General features: G+C 43.9%; 2 protein-coding genes across 2 annotated transcripts in view; one reads left to right on the top strand and one right to left on the bottom strand.

Moving 5' to 3' along the window:
* The window catches only part of LOC108922356 (tumor necrosis factor receptor superfamily member 5-like), a 533,457-nt gene that overhangs the window by 321,610 nt on the left and 192,716 nt on the right, over positions 1-19,131 (top strand). The window lies entirely within an intron of this gene.
* On the bottom strand, positions 3,350-18,093 carry LOC108922347 (protein NLRC3-like). Its single transcript, XM_029247684.1, is given in 14 exon segments — positions 3,350-4,097; positions 4,898-4,944; positions 5,165-5,341; positions 5,468-5,641; positions 5,924-6,100; positions 7,395-8,559; positions 8,562-9,116; positions 12,721-12,800; positions 13,191-13,304; positions 15,308-15,421; positions 15,870-15,983; positions 16,295-16,408; positions 17,283-17,417; positions 17,931-18,093. Coding segments are annotated over 13 exon segments (3,444 nt in total). The 5' UTR covers positions 17,363-17,417; positions 17,931-18,093; the 3' UTR covers positions 3,350-3,564.

Raw genomic sequence — 19,131 nt, 5'->3', positions numbered from 1 at the left:
GCTAGTGAATCGTAACCATGGATTTTGACATCATAAATTCAAGTTTTGAATAGATAACTGGATTTAAAAAGAAGCTCTTGTTGAAATGTAAATGTAAATGTGAGTTCACTAAAGTAATAGATTAAAGTAATAGATACGATATAACTGTTATGTCTCCATCAACCAGCGAATTGGCGACACCTGCTGTTCCCTGATGAATAGAAGATAAAAAGGGACGCCGAGAAGGAAACAATGCAGAACCTTGTTCAGTGACTTCTCTTGCATTCCTTCCTGCCTTGACCTTTGCTTGTTTATTCTTTGACCACGATTCTCGCTTTGTCCTGTGTATCCTGTTTGCCGATCGCCCGACCTTCACCTGTCCCCGATTTCTCTCTTGGATTACGTCTGTCTGTTATAATAAACATCGCTTTGAAGATCTCTGCATTTGAGTCCGTCATCCAGTGGAACGAAACTATGACAATAACAATATTTTGAATAGGTTAACTCATGTTGCTGACACTTTTCTCCAAAGCAACAGACAATGTTAAGGTACTTTATGATTATTTACCCATTTATACAGCTTTTTTTAACCAGAGCAGTTCACAGTAAGTACCTTGCTCAAGGGTACTAAAGCCCAAGATGAGATTCAAACTTGCAACTTCTGCATTCAAAGCCAGCACCTCTAACCACCTCACTACCAACAACATTGGCAGATGTCCATCATACTTCCCATTTGCCATCAGCAGCACACATTTCCTTCTACACACACCATACAGGCGTACACCTTTCCCTTGAGGTCGTCTTTGGTGTCTGAAAGTTTCAAGTTTATTGTCATAGGTACAAGTACTGTGTACAAGTATCATGAAATTCTTTTTGAATGCTTCTCCGCAGACTATGAACAGAAACAACAGAAATACTGCACAAAAAAATAGCGATGACAATGAGTAATGCTAATAAACAATAACAATAAATAACGGTAACAATAATAACAGTAGACACCCAGAGAACTCAGGACATGAGAATGCTTAAAGTGACAATGTAATCTAACCAATGTGCTTGGGTGTAGCAGTTCAACTCTAGTTACCAAAGGTGTCACATTGCTTAGTGTTGTATACTCTTATAGCAGTGGGGTAAAAGCTGTTCCTGTGCCTAGCAGTGTGGGTTCAAATAGACCTGAGCCTCTTTCCAGACAGCAGAAAAGAGAGATGTGCCCGTGCGGGGTGACTATGATCTTTCATGATGCGCATCGTCTTTGTGAGGCAGCATGTGGTATAGGTGTTTTGGACTGTTGGTGGCTGTGTGCCTGTGATTTCCTGAGTTATTTTTACCACCCTCTGTAGGGCTTCCTTGTCCTGTATGGAGCAGCTGCCACCCCAAGATGTAATACACCCTGTAAGGACAGACTCCACAGCACACTTGTAGAAAGTGGTGAGGACTGTAGTGGACATCCTGGCTTTCTTCAGACGCCTGAGAAAGTGGAGATATTTGGTGGGCCTTTTTGATGGTTGATGCTGTGTGCTTAGACCATGTGAGTTTGGCAGTGAGCGTGACCCCTAGGACTGAAGCTGTTGACCCTCTCTACAACGTCCCCTCCTATGTAGATGGGTGCATGAGCCATATCTTGTCTCCTGAAGTCAGTCACTAGTTCCTTACTTTTACTGACACTGATACAGGTTGTTGTCCTGGCACCACTCTGCCAGGAGCCTCACCTCCTCTCTGTAGGCCGTCTCATCGTTGTTGGTGATCAGACCCACAATGGTGGTATTGTCAGCAAACTTTATGATGGTGTTGGAGCTGTGCCTGGCCACATAGTCATGTGTGAATAAGGAATACAGCACCGGCAGTGTTTCTGGGGAAGTGAGGTATTAGTGAAATACAAAATTCTTTTGTTTCTTGTAAAATGTCAGATAATGGTCTGTCCTTCAAAAAAGTATTTGTAACAGTGTTGATTTAAAAGTAGGTGTATTTCATTATGGAACATGGATGGAACATAGACTAACGAAGTGTGTTCTTATGAGGGGGGTGCAGTGGGTTGGACCATGTCCTGCTCTCTGGTGGGTCTGGGGTTCAAGTCCTGCTTGGGGTGCCTTGCAACGGACTGGTGTCCCACCCTGGATGTGTCCCCTCCCTCTCCAGCCTTACGCCAATGTTTCTGGGTTAGGCTCCGGCTCCCTGCAACCCCATATGGGACAAGCGGTTTAGACTCTGTGTGTGTGTGTGTGTGTGTGTGTGTGTGTGTGTTCTTATGGAAATATGATTTTATGAATGGCGTCTGTCTTGAATTAAATACACACACACACACACACACACACACACACACAGCCAACGTGTGTGTTTAAAATCATACATCTCCATCTTTGTGTTTTGTATGAGATGTACATCGCTGTGGAGTAAAGCATCTACTAAATGCACACACACACACACACAGTGAAGCCACATGTCCCAAGCAGGGTCGCTGTGAACCGGAGCCTAATCCAGCAACACAGGGAGCAAGGCTGGAGGAGGAGAGGACACACCCAGGACGGGATGCCTGTCTGTCACAAGGCACTGCAGGCTAGACTCGAACCCCACACCCACCAGGGAGTGGGACTTGGCCAAGCCCGCTGTGCCGCCGCACCGCTCGCTGAGCAGTTTCATATATCTACTCATTGTTTGCTGTTCACTATTTATTTACTATTTATTGTACTTGCATTTATTTGTACTTGCCATTTTATACTTATTTGTATTGCCTTACTTATCAGCACATCCTTGTCTAAATACATGTTTGTTCATGTCTGTTCACATCTATATGAGCCTTGTCACAGTTTCAGTTTCAATCTTTCACATTTCAATGCCCAGTGTATCCAGTATAACTGTGTAAATGACAAATAAACAACTCTGACTCTGATATATTGTCTGTGAAATATTTTTAATGTCATATTGATGTTTCATGGAGTTGTTTACACAAAAAAAGAAAGATCATTGTGTTCATAGCAAAATATGGTTTCACATTTTCCTACGATATACCAATTAAACTAGAAAAACTTGCTTTGATTTGTGTCCATTATGGCATCAATATGTTTATCAGAATACTACATCGTGCAGCATTCTGGGTGAAGAAGGACAGACAGGCAGCATTCATTACAAATGTTCGTTAGAACACCGGCCCACAAGAATATAATGCTCTTGGTCTTGGTCTTTTCCTCCAGGACCTAACCTCAAGCCAGCCTTCCCAGCTTGCCTAGAGCCCCCAGGTTTTCTCCTTCTTGCTGCCAAATGTCGTCACCCCATTATTTTCCCCGTAAGTCGCTGATTGAACACTTAAATCACATTTTTCCCAGAATGCAATTATTTACAATAAACATTTTCCTGCTTAAACTAGCGGTAACACGGGTTGTTACAATACTAAAAAAGAAAAAAACAGAAATAGGCATAATCAAAAAATGGTACACAAAAACAGGTTTTAGTACTGGAGTTAACATGATAACCAACCATGACATTCAGTTTTTATAGTTTCCCAACAAATTTTACTGACATCGTCTTACAGACTGACAGAATTTTACATCTTGATGTTAAGACAGAAAGTGTGTGTGTGTGTGTGTGTTTCTATCCCATCACACAAAAGGACACTGATGAGTCCCACCAAAGTCCAAAAGCAGGATACAGGGGTTCATTGAATGTGGAGGTGAGCCTGTACAGGAGGGTCAGTTCACCAGAGAAGACTCTGTAGAAGGACAGAGCTCCAGCCTCCCAGTCCAGATACACTCCTACTGTGTGGGAGGGGTGTACAGATATAGTGGTGCACTTGTTATTGTGCCTGATATAGTGACTCTCACCAAAGCAGTACAGACACCAGGACTTTTCATCATATCCAAGCCCACAGTCAACACTGTCTCCTTTCCTCTTGATTCCTTTATAAGTCACTCCTATTTCAATCCCTTTCCCACTCCACTGCACCTCCCAGTAACAGCGACCAGACAGACTCTCTGCACACAGAATGTGTTCCCAGTAGTCAGATCTGTCTGGATTACCAGGATTTAATTGTGTATTGTCTCTCCTCCATGTCACCTTCTTCTTGTCCTCAGACAGATCCAGGTGTCTCTTTGCTGTGTGGGGGTCCAGTGTAAGCTGACAGGAGTCTGCAGGCAAATCAGAGTTAACAATAAATAATGTTCTCCGCACTTTACATAAATATTACATGAATCCCATTATCATTTATACACCGGTTAAATCGGAAACAATATTAAACTGTCCTACACACGTGTGTATAAGCAGTTCTAGATGCTGTGGACTGGGACATGTGATAACAGTAAGGGGATTTGGATGGCTTGGAGACCTTTACCTTATTTCTCTGCCACATTACAACAATCTTACTACCATTTTACTACAACACACAACTTTCTGTCCTTCTGTTTACCTGTCTGAGCTGCCATACACAGCATTTGCATGTTTCACTTTGTGTTATTGTATTACACTCTTATGGTTTTGTATTAAAATCAGTTTTCTTTTGCCACTTTACTTTTACTCTCAAGTGTGTGTTATTAAATCAAAATAATATGAACTATTCAAAATTTCTTGCGTATATAGAATATATGTATAACATTGCGATTTAACCTAAGCTTACATATCTATACTTCTTTAACTGAGTTCTTGTTAATGATGTGTCTTGCCAAGGTGGGTAATAACTAGTTACACTTTCTATTCTATTCTACTTGTATTTAAGAAACTCTTTGGAAAACACATTTATAAAGGAAAGTTCTGACAACAAACACACATATTTGTAAATATAAACAGAATAAATGGATAAAAAAATTACCAACTATCTCACACAATTGTGTATTAAAATGAGAAATGGTATAAAATGGATGCAGCCCTTCAATACAAACACACTGTGTAGTAAAATGAGGAAATAGTACCTCCTCAGAACAAACACACTTACATTTGAGGAGCCCTGGTCTGATCCTGCACCATGCGCCATGGTCCACACTGTAGGAGAAGCAGAAGGACACACAGTGACTGAGACATACAGAGCCTGTCTATGAAGTGTGTGTGGAAGCTCAGAGCCCTATGACAGTAGCTGACACTATGAGCACTTTACAGTTCTCAAACTGACACATGCACTCATTCCTCTGGTGGAAAAAGTTCACACATGTACTGTATAAGGGTTAGTAGTAATGGCACCCGCACACACACAAACAGTACTTACTGTAGTATCTCCAGTTTGCAAGTGGGATCCTGCAGTAGATCAGAGAGCAGCTTCACTCCTGAGCCCCCTGGGTGATTGTAGCTCAGATCCAGCTCTATCAGGTGTGAACAGGGGTTCGAACGCAGAGCTGAAGCCAGAGAAGTATAGCCTCCCTCTGTGACACAACAGCCAGACAGTCTGTAGAGTGAAGACAGAACATTATATTTTCAGAACAGTTATGCAGTCAATGTTGGATACAATCATCTATGAGCATTACAGTTTACAGTGTCCAGATTACAGTGTCTGTTCCCCAGTAGTACTGACCTCAGTGTGTCCAGTTTACAGTGTTCGTTCCCCAGTCCAATAGAGAGCAGTTCTACTCCTGAATCCTGCAGGTCATTGTTATTCAAATCCAGCTCTTTCAGGTGTGAGGAGTTTGATGTAAGAACTGAGGCCAGAGCTTTACAGCATTTCTCCGAGAGTCCACACATCTTCAGCCTTAAACAGACAGAATTACAGAAGTAGAACTGCTTATCTGCAGTTTTTAAAAAAAAAAATTTCAAAAACTACTCAGGTTCCCTTGCTTAAGAGTACCATGGCAGGAGGTGAGATTTAAACCCCAGTCCTTTGAGTGCAGAGCAGTAACTATAACCGTTACACTATGTGCTGCCTCCATTATTGATTTTAACATGATAATATAAAATTTTTATGTATTACTATTTCATACTGACACACAGAAAAAAAAAGCTGAGTAGGACTGTTTGCCCCCTCTGTACCCACCTCAGTGTCTCCAGTTTGCAAGTGGGATCCTGCAGTAGATCAGAGAGCAGCTTCACTCCTGACTCCCCTGGGTGATTGTAGCTCAGATCCAGCTCTCTCAGGTGTGAACCGGGGTTCGAACGCAGAGCTGAAGCCAGAGAAGTACAGCCTCCCTCTGTGATTCTGCAGCCAGAGAGTCTACAAATAACGAACATAAACAAAAAAGGACACACATAAATACTAACATCAAAACACACACACACACTTTAAGAACCACTTGTCCCATACAGGGTCACGGGGAACCAGAGCCTACCCAGTAACACAGGGCATAAGGTCGGAGGGGGAGGGGACACACCCAGGACGGGACACCAGTCCATCGCAAGGCACCCCAAGCAGGACTCAAACCCCAGATCCACTGGAGAGCAGGACTGTGGTCCAACCCACTGCACCACCGCACCCCCCAACATCAAAACATTACAATAAAAAACCTTGAATGACATTGTGAAAATATTATTGCAAAATTAAAGCTGTTCTGTAAAAGGGTATAACCCAGATGAGCAGACTCAATCTCAGTTATATTTTAAGGATATTTAACAGCATATAAGCATACGTAAAACCATGTCGTTTTAAAAATGCAGCAACACATTTTCTACAGACATAATATGGTTGGAGCCCAGTCACAACTGCATTCTTTGGACTGATAACCATATCTGGAAACCGCTCATTAAATGGAAATGAGAACCTGGTACGGCCAGTTCACAAAAAAGCCTTTGTTTAAAGACAATGGACATTTGTGCAGAAAGAGGAAGTTTAAGGAGCTCTGGAGAGTTTTAGCAAAGTTTGTATAAGCTGTGCATTTTACCATGTTGGGTTCACTGAAATGGAACTGTATACTGATATTCTTTCATTTTATTAATTCTCCTGAGTTCAGCATACAGCTGATACTTTGTGTTGTACACATTATTTCTTATAAAGTTCAGCTAAAAATTGTCTCGGGTAGAAGCTGTTCATTGTCATGAGCTAACAAATCATTTTTATAAGTGAAGAATATCTTCCACATCTGCGAGCTTGGTGGTCCCACACATGAAAGGTAAAGCACGAACGTTCTTGAATCTGGCTCCGTTGTGGTGGAACGACCCCCTCTCTTGCTCAGAACTGCTGAATCTTTATCCACATTTAGAAAGGGTCTAAAAATTAATCTCTCTTGAACTTACTTGGCTCATGATCTCTTAAGATCATGTAAGGTATAAATGTTCATGCCTGTAAGGTATACATGTTCATTTACATTCACATTTACATTTATTCATTTAGCAGACGCTTTTGTCCAAAGCGACGTACAACTCGGGAAAAGTACAATTTATACATTGATATTATGCTCAGGTCAGTCCTTTACAGAGCCACTCTTGCAATGGACCGTAAATGATTATATGTACCTAGGAAGGAGATTAGGAATCAGCAATATTCTGGTAAAGCTGGCAAATACAGGACTTACAGAGCAATTCTGGAGACCTGGATCACTGGTAGCATTCTTTGAAGGCCTTCATTATGTAAGACGCAGTTTCTCAGGTCCAAAACATCCAATTCTTCTGCTGACATCAACACAAAGGCAAGAGCTGACCAGTCTGTGGGCTTCATGTTCTTTTCTGAAAGACGTCTTGAGTTCAGGTAATCTTGCACTTCTTTCACCAAAGAATTGTCATTCAGTTCATTCAGACAGTGGAAGAGATAAATGGTTTTCTCTGGAGAAAGATCTGTTTTGATCTTCCAATGAATATAATGTACTATGTCTGCAATGTTACAGGAGTTTCTGTGTATCAGTAGTTCTTTCAAAAGCTGTTTGCTTTGTTCCATTGAAAGACCAAGTAGGAAGCGGAGATAGAGGTCCAAGTGTCCATTCTTACTTTCTAAGGCCTGATCCACTGTATTCTCCAGCAGGTTGGAATCACTATTTGACAGAAACTCATAGAAAGCAGCAAGATACTCCTGAAGACTCAGATGTACAAAGCAGTAAACTTTCCCCTCATACAACCCGATCTCCTCTCTAAACACTTCTGTACACACTCCAGAATACACTGAAGCTTCAGTGACATCAATGCCAAACTCTTTCAGGTCTTCCTCATAAAATATGAGATTTCCTTTATCAAGGTTGTTGAAAGCCAACTTCCCCAGTTTCAGAACAAATTCTTTATCTAATTCTAAAGATTTCAGAGGCTCTGTCATTTGTTTTTTCAGATACTTCTCATTCTTCAAACTGATCTGAAAGATCAGGAAGTGTGTGTACATCTCAGTGAGAGTCTTGGGAATTTCTCCACTGTGTTCCTCAATAAAGAGCCTCTCAAGAACAGTGGCTGAAATCCAACAGAAGACTGGAATGTGACACATGATGTAGAGGCTCCTTGATGACTTCACATGTGTGATGATCCTCTTGGCCAGGTCCTCATTACTGATTTTCTTCCTGAAGTATTCCTCCTTCTGATGGTCATTGAACCCTTGTATTTCTGTCACCCGATCAACACACTCAGGAGTGATCTGACTGGCGGCTGCTGGACGGGAAGTTATCCAGATAAGGGCAGAAGGAAACAGGTTCCCCATAATGAGGTTGGTCAACAACACATCCAGTGAGGTTGTCTCTGTTACATGAGATGAGATCTTATTTTCTTAAAATCTAGGGGAAGGTTACACTCATCCAGACCATCTAAGACAAACAAGACTTTGGAATTCAAAAGCTGAGTGAGTCCAAACTCTTTGAGTTCTGGCAGAAAGTAATGGACCAGTTGTGTCAAACTGAATTCTTTATCCTTTATCAAATTCAGGTCCCGGAAAGGAAGAGGAAATATAAAATTAATATCTTGATTTGCTTTTCCTTCTACCCAGTCAAGAATAAATTTTTGCACAGTCACTGTTTTCCCAATGCCTGCAATCCCTAGTGTCAGCACAGTTCTTATGTCTGTAACTTTTCCGGGTAAGGGTATAAAAATATCCCTGCATTTGATTGTAGTTTCTTGTACATCTGTTTTTTTGAATGCTCTCTCGATGTGTATCACTTCATGTTCCTCACTGATCCCACCAGTACCACCTTCAGTTATGTAGAGCTCTGTGTAAATATCCTTTAGAAGGGTTGGGTTTCCTTGCTTAGCTTGTCCTTCAAATACACACTGAAACTTATTTTTCAGGTGGGATTTCATTTCTTGCTGACATGTTATCATGAGTTCTCCTGAAGAAAAATGAGAGGACATTATTAAGACTTTCAAATAACAACTCACAAGTACATATTTCGAGCTCTGTGCTAGAAAGCAAAATTTTCCTAATTTTGTCCTTTCCATTAGCAACAGCATATCTGTATTACAACGGTTTACTGTTTCCATTACTGTTTTAAATTTCCATTCTGAAAAATACTGAGACTGAGATTTAGGAAAACTTGACTTTTAGTAATGTGTATTTGCTGATGAGCATCACCACTACTGTTAGAAAGTGGATATTCAGTGACTAGAACTACAAGAAAACAAATGTCCGCACAAGGACACAAAATAGCTACCTGATATTGTGAAGACAACATATAACTGAATAAGCTTGCTAAAGAGGATTGAATATAACACGTTCAATCATCCTGTTGATGACATGGACTCCCTTTGCACCATATTGGAAGGTGGATGTCAAATTTCATTGAACTGTATGCATGGTATTATGAACTGTAATGTTCTTTCATATCAGACTGCTGAGTTTTATTAGTATAGTTACCTCCAGGCAGCTACATTTCAAAAATTAAAACCCATCAACTGAATTATTCATTGTTTTAGTGTCTTAGTTTACATTTAAAAAGTGCTAACTGGTTTGGCACCTTTTTCTTCTATTACATTTAGATTTACATTTACATTTATTCATTTAGCAGATGCTTTTGTCCAAAGCGATGTACAACTCAGGAAAAGAACAATTTATGCACTATATTAAGAGAAAGAGACATAGCTGCAGACATATGACTCAAGTAAACTCAGTTTGATACGTACCACTTGCTACACTGAGGTTCATCGTTTGAGTAGGTGCATAAAAACACAGGATTGACAAATCCTGATACCCTCCTACCATTTTTTTTTTTTTTTTATAGGCTACACAAGCAAGCAAAACAATGTTGGAGTAGTGGCTGAATAAAGGCTTTATCTGGTGATGCAGAAGTTACAGTTCATGAAGTTACGGTGCATGAATATTTACACTATACATGAGCTGGAGAGGTCTTTGGCGAAATGGGTCCGGAAAAGGTGAGTTTTCAGACCCTTCTTGAATGTAGACAGAGTTTCCGCAGTTCTGAGTGAGAGGGGAAGGTCATTCCACCACGACGGAGCCAGAACCGAGAACCTCCATGCTTTACCTTTGGTGTGCGGGCCACCAAGCGAGCAGAAATAGACGAACGAAGGGATCTAGCTGGGGTGTAGTGGTTAATCAAAACCTGTAAATAGCTGGGAGCAATTTTATTGATGCATTTGTAGACAATAACCAGGGTCTTGAATTTGATTCGGGCAGCTATAGGAAGCCAGTGCAGGGAAATGAGAAGAGGAGACATGTGGGAACGATTAGGCAAATCAAACATGACTCGCGCAGCAGCGTTTTGTAGAAGCTACAGAGGTTTGATGGCAGTAGCAGGAAGGCCGCACAGGAGAGAGTTGCAGTAGTCCAGACGGGAAGTCACCATGGCCTGGACAAGTAGTTGGGCAGAGTCAATTGTGAGGTAGAGACGGATCCTACGAATATTGTGCAGGATGTATTTGCAGGACCAGGTTGTGGCTTCGATGTGCCGAGAGAAAGATAGACTCGCATCAATCATTACTCCCAGACTCTTAGCCAGGGATGTAGGCAAGATGAGTGAGTTGTCCAGGTGATCGATAGATTATGACACAAGGACAGGTCAGCTGGGAGGTAAAGAATCTCTGCTTTGAAGAGGTTGAGTTAGAGGTGATGATCAGACATCCAAGAAGAGATCTCCGACAGGCAGGCAGCAATCCATGCGGAGATGTCTGATGCACCAGGCGGAAAGGAGAGGAAGAACTGAGTGTCATCAGCATAGCAGTGGTATTTGAATCCATGGGAAGCTATGACTGGACCGAGGGAGGAGGTATAGATCAAGAAAAGAAGAGGACCTAATACCGAGCCCTACAGGACACTGGTTAAGAGAGGCAGAGGAGAAGAAGGAGAGCTCCGCCAGACCACTTGATAGGATCTGTCAGATAGGTAGGACTCAAACCATCTTAGTGCCACACCTTTGATCCCAAGCCGGTTAAGAGACGAGAGAAAAATCTGGTGGTTGACTGTGTCGAATGCCGCAGACAGATCGAGGAGAATGAGGACCAAGGAGAGGAAGGCAGCTCTAGTGGCTCGGAAAGCATCAGACACCGCCAGAAGGGCCGTCTCAGTGGAGTGACCAACTTTGAAACCAGACTGATAATTATTGAGGAGATGATTCCGGGTGAGGAAATCAGACAGTTGATCACAGGCCGCTCGCTCTAGGGTTTTAGACAGGAAGGAGAGGAGAGAGACCGGTCTGTAATTTTCAATCAGATTGGGATCCAAGGAGGTTTTTTTAACAGAGGTGAAATCAGAGCAGTTTTGAAGGCAGCTGGGAAACAGCTAGAGGAGAGAGAGGAGTTGATGATCTTAGAGATGAAAGTGGAGAGTTGCAGGGAAATGTTCTGTAGGAGTAACAATGGGATCGGGTCAAGCGGGCAGATGGTGGCTCTGCGCAGTATTATGAGGTCAGAGATTTCTGATTCGGAGAGGGGCTTGAATTCGGAGAGGATAGCTTCGCAGGGAGGGCTAGCATGAACCGCGCAGGTTGATGCTGAGAACTTGTCAGTGATTGCTTTGACTTTGTCTCGGAAAAACAAAGCAAAGTCGTCAGCAATGAGAGAACAGGGAGGAGGAGGTGGCGGGGGACACAGAAGGGATGAGAAGGTTGCAAAGTGTTCTAAAAACCAGACTGTGTCCATACTTCAAATTTTGTGATAGGCTTCCTTGATTTGTAGAATTGCTTACATATTAAATGAATAGGCATTGTGGTCATGCAGTAGGGAGTACTGCTGTCACTGGTATATGTTTGAATGCAGCTTAACCTGTGTAGAGTTGGCATGTTCTCACAATTTTTGCTTGGGTTGCTTCCCACAGTCCAAATACATGTGTTTGAAGTGAACCGATGACTTTAAAGTGCACATCAAGTACAATATGTGTAAATGAATGCCTGTGTGGCTATCCTGCAATGCACTGCTCCTCAAGGGTGTGGGATAACTTACATTTACATTTATTTACTTAGCAGAGGCTTTTCTCCAAAGCAATTTCCAATGAACACTATGTAGTGTTATAAGCCTACGCACCTTATTCACCAAGGTGATTTACACTGCTAGACACACTACTTACAATGGGTCACTCATCCATACATCAGTGGAACATACACTCTTTCTGTCACTTACACACTATGGGGAACCTGAACAGCATGTCTTTGGACTGTGGGAGGAAACCAGAGCACCCAGAGGAAACCCACGCAAACACGGGGAGAACATGCAAACTCCACACAGACTGAGTGCTGTGAGATAGCAGTGCTACTTGCTATGTCACCATGCTGCCCCACTTGACTTGCACCTGATACTTCAGGGATAGCTTCTGGACCACTGTAGCCCTGATTTGGACAAGTAGTTAAGAATACTGAGTGAGTGAGTGAGTGAGTGAGTGAGTGAGTGAAATTAAATAGTAAACACCATTTGTATGTACTGAGTATTACACCTAAATTCCCTACATTTCAGTGAACATTTGAAAATTGGAGAGAACTTCAGACTCACCTTCATTACAGATAACTGACATTTCACTCTTTGTGGAAGTACAACTGGAAACAGGTGATACCTCTCTATCCTGCTGGACACTGAAGAAAAAAGCTGTTGAATATTTCCTATACACCTAACTTCACAGTTTACCTCCTCACTGCAGATATACTGTAAGCAATACATTTACATACATTTATCTGACACTTTTTCCAAAGCAATTTACAATGTTAAGGTTACAATTATTTACCAATTTATACAGTTGGGTAATTTTACTGGAGCAATTTAGGGTAAGTACAAGCTCAAGGGTACTACAGCCAAAGGTGTGGATCAAAGCTGTGACCTTTGGATCCAAAGGCAGTAGCTGTAACCACTATGCCACCAGCTGTCCCAGATAGAGTACAGCACAATGTTAGTTAAATCTGCCTGCTTCTATTTGTTTCTGTACACATCTTGTGGGCTAAAACGATTTGGTCTAAAATACCACTCACCTTTGACTTGTAGGAGGTTCTTGCTCCCTAAAATTAAGTGGAGTTCTCATTGATGGGACACTTCTCATGGATATGTAGCTGGGTACAGGTGAGCCTGATCTCTCTTCTTGGACACTGAGGACAGAAAGGAAAAAAGCCTTCAAATACAACATCCATCCATCCATCCATCCATCCATCCATCCATCCATCCATCCATCCATCCATCCATCCATCCATCCATCCATTTTCTTACCTCCTTGTCCTACTAGGGTTGTGGTGGCAATAGGGAGAGCAGAGCAGCCAAGATGCTCCTGTCCCCGCAATTAACTCCAGCTCAACCTGGGGGATCCCCCAGCTACTCCCAGGTCAACTGGGAGGTATAATCTCTCCCATGGGTCCTGGGCCAACTTCGGGGTCTCGTCCCAGTTGGCCCTGCCTGGTATACCCCTAAAGGGAAGCGCCCAGGCAGTATCCTTACCACATGCCCGAACCACCTCAACTGGCTCCTCTCAATGTGGAGGAGTAGTGGCTCTGAGCTCCTCCCGGATTTCTGAACTCCTCACCCTGTCTCAGAGAGTGAGTTCCACCACCCTGTGGAGAAAACTCATTCCAGCCACTTGTATCCGCAATCTTATTCTTTCAGTCATTACCCAAAGTTTATGACCATAGGTGAGGGTAGGGACGTAGACCGACCAGAAAATAGAGCTTTGCCTTATGGCTCAGCTCCCCCTTCACCACGACAAACCGCCGCCCCGACAATGGAGGCATGGAACATAGTCCATTCGGACTCAATGTCACCAGTCTCCCTCGGGACCTGGTTGAAGCTCTGTCGGAGGTGGGAGTTGAAGACCTCTCTGACAGGGGCCTCCGCCAAACGTTCCCAACAGACCCTCACTATGCGTTTGGGCCTGCAAGGTCTGTCCAGCTTTTTCCCCCGCCATCGAATCCAACTCACTACCAGGTGGTGATCAGTTGACAGCTTAGCCCCTCTCTTCACCCGAGTGTCCAAGACATATGGCCGAAGGTCAGAAGAAATGACTACAAAGTCGATCATCGACCTCCAACCTAGGGTGTCCTGGTGCCAAGTGTACTGATGGACACCCTTATGCATGAACATGCTATTTGTTATGGACAAACCGTGACTAGCACAGAAATCCAATAAAAACTCACCATTCGGGTTCAGATCAGGGAGGCCGTTCCTCCCAATCACGCCCCTCCAGGTGTCACTGTCGCTGCCCACGTGGGCGTTAAAGTCCCCCAGTAGAACGACAGAGTCCTCAGTGGGAGCACTTTCCAGCACGCCCCCCAGGGACTGCAAAAATGGCGGGTACTCTACACTGCCACTAGGCGCATAAGCACAAACGATAGTGAGAGACCGTTCCCTGACCCGAAAGCGCAGGGAGATGACCCTCTCATTCACCGGGGTAGACTCCAACACATGGCGGCTGAACAGGGGGACTATTAACAAGCCCACACCGGCCCACCGTCTCTCACCCTGGGCAACGCCAGAATAGTGGAGAGTCCACCCCCGATCGAGAAGAGTGGTTCCAGAACCCAAGCCGTGAGTGGAAGTGAGCCCGACTATATCTAGACGGTATCTGTCAACTTCCCGCACCAGCTCAGGCTCCTTCCCTGCCAGTGAGGTGACATTCCAAGTCCCAAAAACCAGAGTTGGCGCCCGAGGTTTGGGTCGGCCGGGCACTCGGCCCCGACCACCGCCCAAATCACAACGCACCGGCCCCTTACGTCCTCTCCGGCAGGTGGTGAGCCCATCGAAGAGCGGCTCCACGTCATGGCTTCGGGCTGAGCCCGGCCAGGCCCCGTGGGCATAGACCTGGCCACCAGGCGCTCGCATGCGAGCCCCCCTCCCAGGCCTGGCTCCAGGGTGGGGCCCCGGTGGCCCCATACCGGGCGGGGTAAACGAAAGCCTTGGTTTAATTGTCATCATAAGGGGCTTTTGAACCGCACTTTGTCTCGTCTGTCATCCAGGACTGTTTGCCATGGAAGACCCTACCAGGGGCATATAGCCCCAGGCAACATAGCTCCTAAAATCATTCAGGCACTCAAACCCCTCCACCACGGTAAGGTGGCGGTTCAAGGAGGGGTCAAAAAATGATGTCCAGTAAAATGACTCTTACCTTTGACCTTTAGGAAATTCTCCCCCTTCAAAATTAATTGGTTCAGGTATTGACCTGTCGTTCTTCATGGATACACGGCTGGGTACAGGTGACGCTGTTCTAACCTGCTGGACACTGAAGAAAAAGCAGAAAAAAACCTTTCAATTTTTCTTACACACCTAACTTTACACAAAATTCACAGTTTACCTCCTCACTGGAGATATACTGTAAGCAATGGAGTACAGCACGATGTTAGTTAAATCTGCTCATATTGGGGGGGGGGGGGGGGGGGCAGTGGGTTTGGCCAGGTCCTGCTTTCTGGTAGGTCTGGGGTTCAAGTCCAGCTTGGGGCGCCTTGTGACGGACTGGTATCCTCTCTTGGGCGTGTTCCCTCGCCCTCCAGCCTTATGCCCTGTGTTACCAGGTTAGGCTCCAGCTCGCCACAACCCTGCTTGGGACAAGCGGTTTCAGCAAGTGTGTGTGTGTGTGTGTGCGTGTGCATGTGTGCGTGTGTGCGCGCACTCCTATTTGTTTCTGTACACATCTTGTGGTCTAAAATGATTTGGTCTAAAATACCACTCACCTTTGACTTGTAGGAGGTTCTTGCTCCCTGAATTGAACTGGTCTACTCATTGACATGACACTCCTCATGGATATACAGCTGGGTACAGGTGAGACTGATCTCTCCTCATGGACACTGAGGATGGAAAGGAAAAAAGCCCTTCAATTACACCAACATTTCTAGCCTTAAATAACATTCAGTTCACCTCTACACTGTAGATAAAACAAATACAACATGGAAAAAATGCATAACATTAAACACATTCATAAGTTTTCAGGGGTCACATGTACTGAAAATGGGCATCAACTGGAACCTATGTCTTCATTTTAGTTAAATCTGCCAGTTTTTACTATTTGTTTCTGCACACATCTTTAACCAAAAAATGATCTTGAGCAAAACAACTCTTACCATTGACCTTTAGAGCTTTAGTTAAATAGAACTTTTACCTTTGACCCTCAGAAATCTGTCCATCTTTAAAACTGATTGGTCTGTCTATTGACCAGTCACTCTTCATGGATACACAGCTGGGTACAGGTGAGACTGACCTCTGCTGCTGAGCACTGTGGACAGGAATGGCACATAATGTTACCCATTTGCTCTCATCTGGATAACTTTCTGTCCAATAGCTGCCACTCATTTCTCAGCACATAATGAGAGATCTGCATAGCTTCATGGCTTCTTCAGACATAACAGCTATTCCATGGAGGCAAACTAGAGAAGCCATCATATTAAATGCACTCCCGTCTTTATCTTGTATTGGTTACGGCTGAGTTAAGCGGATTAATTCATGCTCTACAGTAACTCACATATAGACTGAAATAAAACCCCTTTAACAGAGTAACCTCATAACACATTGCAAGTCAGTCATGGTAGGAGTAGAGTAAGTGCTGTCTCCTTGAGTTTGGATTATAGTGACCACATGGGTTTGTCATTATAAGTTAATCTGAGTACATGCAAACTCCACACACCCTGAGATGGATCTGTACCTACAAATGAATGCACAGCTGTGCCATGAAAAAGACAAGCCAACCATTAGTTATGTCCTATTGCAGACATAACTCATCAACAATGGAAACAAACAATCCATCAGCTTGGCCTTTAAGGAGACATTAAGTGGAAAATGCTGTGAACATCCCTTTAGCAATAACTGTACAGCATGATGAGCAGCACACTGGGATCAATCCCAAGAACCACTGGGTTTAAAGCCTAGTATAATACAGTGGCAACAGGTGACAGAGGAAACTGAGGTTTGTAATGGTTTTTTAATGCCTTGTATTGTGCAAAATAGATTGAAACACTTCTGTACCGCTATAGCAACAGACACAAAATGAGAGAAGGAAACATCAAGGAAAAATGTTCTTTTTGTTGATTTCCTCTTTTTTTTCCTGTGTTTTTTGTAAAACAAGCAAAATGGCTTCAGAGCTCTTCTCTCACCTTTTAAAACTCTTTTCTGAGATGGAAACCCCCTCCTTACAGTCCCCGGAAGGACTCATTTCCGATGGGGGGTTTTCCATTTCGCAACTTTTAGTTTCTTTCTTTGGGCAGGAACTGATCAGGTGACTCAAGGGTCTTTATGGAGAACAAATAAATCAACAAAACATGTTAATGCAAACCTGGTTGATAACACAATATATCATTGTCACTAAACATCTTTAAAACACTATACTGACCCATGGTAACAGCCAAGCTACATGTAGATACACCAGGAATACTGAAGTGTGTTAAATACTGCAGTGTTGAATGTCCGTCTGGAGTAGCAGATAATATACTAGCTGTCCCAAATTTGTGCTTTAGGTCTATTTTATTGTTCTCTTAATGATCATATATAACTGAATTGTATGAGTCAAAAATCAGAAGCTGATTGTCCTTCTTGAAAGCAAATTACCACCGAAATGATTTAGATCAGTGAACCATCTTGGCAAAATTACTGTATTATTATTAGTCAATAAGCAACAATAACATACAGCATTATTAATATTAGTAGTTGTGTTGTTCTTGTTTGATTACGTATTGCAAATAACGCAGATGATTAAAAGTCTGTTTTTCATTTAAAAAAAAAAAGTTGTGAAAAGATTTAATTACCTTCAATCCTCGCATCTTGTTACAAAGTCCAACAAGAAAAATGCCCAGAATACATAGTAATACAGCAACATATATATCCTTATAGCTCAGTGAAGAATTTACAATAGATTTAATCATATACTCAATTTCTTTCTTTGTCGGGACAGTTTGCAGTAAGTAAAGAATCTTCTTTTACTTTCGATTTGAACTTCCTCCTCCTCCGTGAACCGCCACCTTATCGTGGTGGAGGGGTTTGAGTGCCTGAATGAGTCCAGGAGCTATGTTGTCTGGGGCTACATGCCCCTGGTAGGGTCTCCCATGGCAAACAGGTCCTGGATGACAGACGAGACAAAGTGCAGTTCAAAAACCCCTTATAAAGAAAATAAAAGCAAGGCTTCCGTTTACCCCGCCCGGTATGGGGTCACCGGGGCCCCATCCTGGAGCCAGGCCTGGGGGGGGGGCTCGCATGCAAGCGCCTGGTGGCCAGGTCTATGCCCACGGGGCCTGGCCAGGCTCAGCCCGAAGCCATGACGTGGAGCCGCTCTTCGGTGGGCTCACCACCTGCCGGAGAGACCGTAAGGTGCCGGTGCATTGTGATTTGGGCGGTGATCGGGGCCGAGTGCCCGGCCGACCCAAACCTCGGGCGCCAACTCTGGTTTTTGGGACTTGGAATGTCACCTCACTGGCGGGGAAGGAGCCTGAGCTGGTGCGGGAAGTTGACAGATACCGTCTAGATATAGTCGGGCTCACTTCCACTCACAGCTTGGGTTCTGGAACCACTCTCCTCGATCGGGGGTGGACTCTCCACTATTCTGGCGTTGCCCAAGGTGAGAGGCGGCGGGCGGGTGTGGGCTTATTAATAGCCCCCCAGTTCAGCCGCCATGTGTTGGAGTCTACCCCGGTGAATGAGAGGGTCGTCTCCCTGCGCCTTCGGGTCAGGGAACGGTCTCTCACTGTCGTTTGTGCTTATGCGCCTAGCGGCAGTGTAGAGTACCCGGCCTTTTTAGAGTCCCTGGGGGGCGTGCTGGAAAGCGCTCCCACTGGGGACTCTGTCGTTCTACTGGGGGACTTTAACGCCCACGTGGGCAGCGACAGTGATACCTGGAGGGGCGTGATTGGGAGGAACGGCCTCCCTGATCTGAACCCGAATGGTGAGTTGTTATTGGATTTCTGTGCTAGTCGCGGTTTATCCATAACGAACACCATGTTCATGCATAAGGGT

The sequence above is a fragment of the Scleropages formosus genome, chromosome 2 (assembly GCF_900964775.1).
Source record: "Scleropages formosus chromosome 2, fSclFor1.1, whole genome shotgun sequence".
Classification (NCBI taxonomy): Eukaryota; Metazoa; Chordata; class Actinopteri; order Osteoglossiformes; family Osteoglossidae; genus Scleropages; species Scleropages formosus.
Note: the sequence above shows the minus strand (reverse complement) of the source record. Positions and strands in the feature narration are given on the sequence as shown.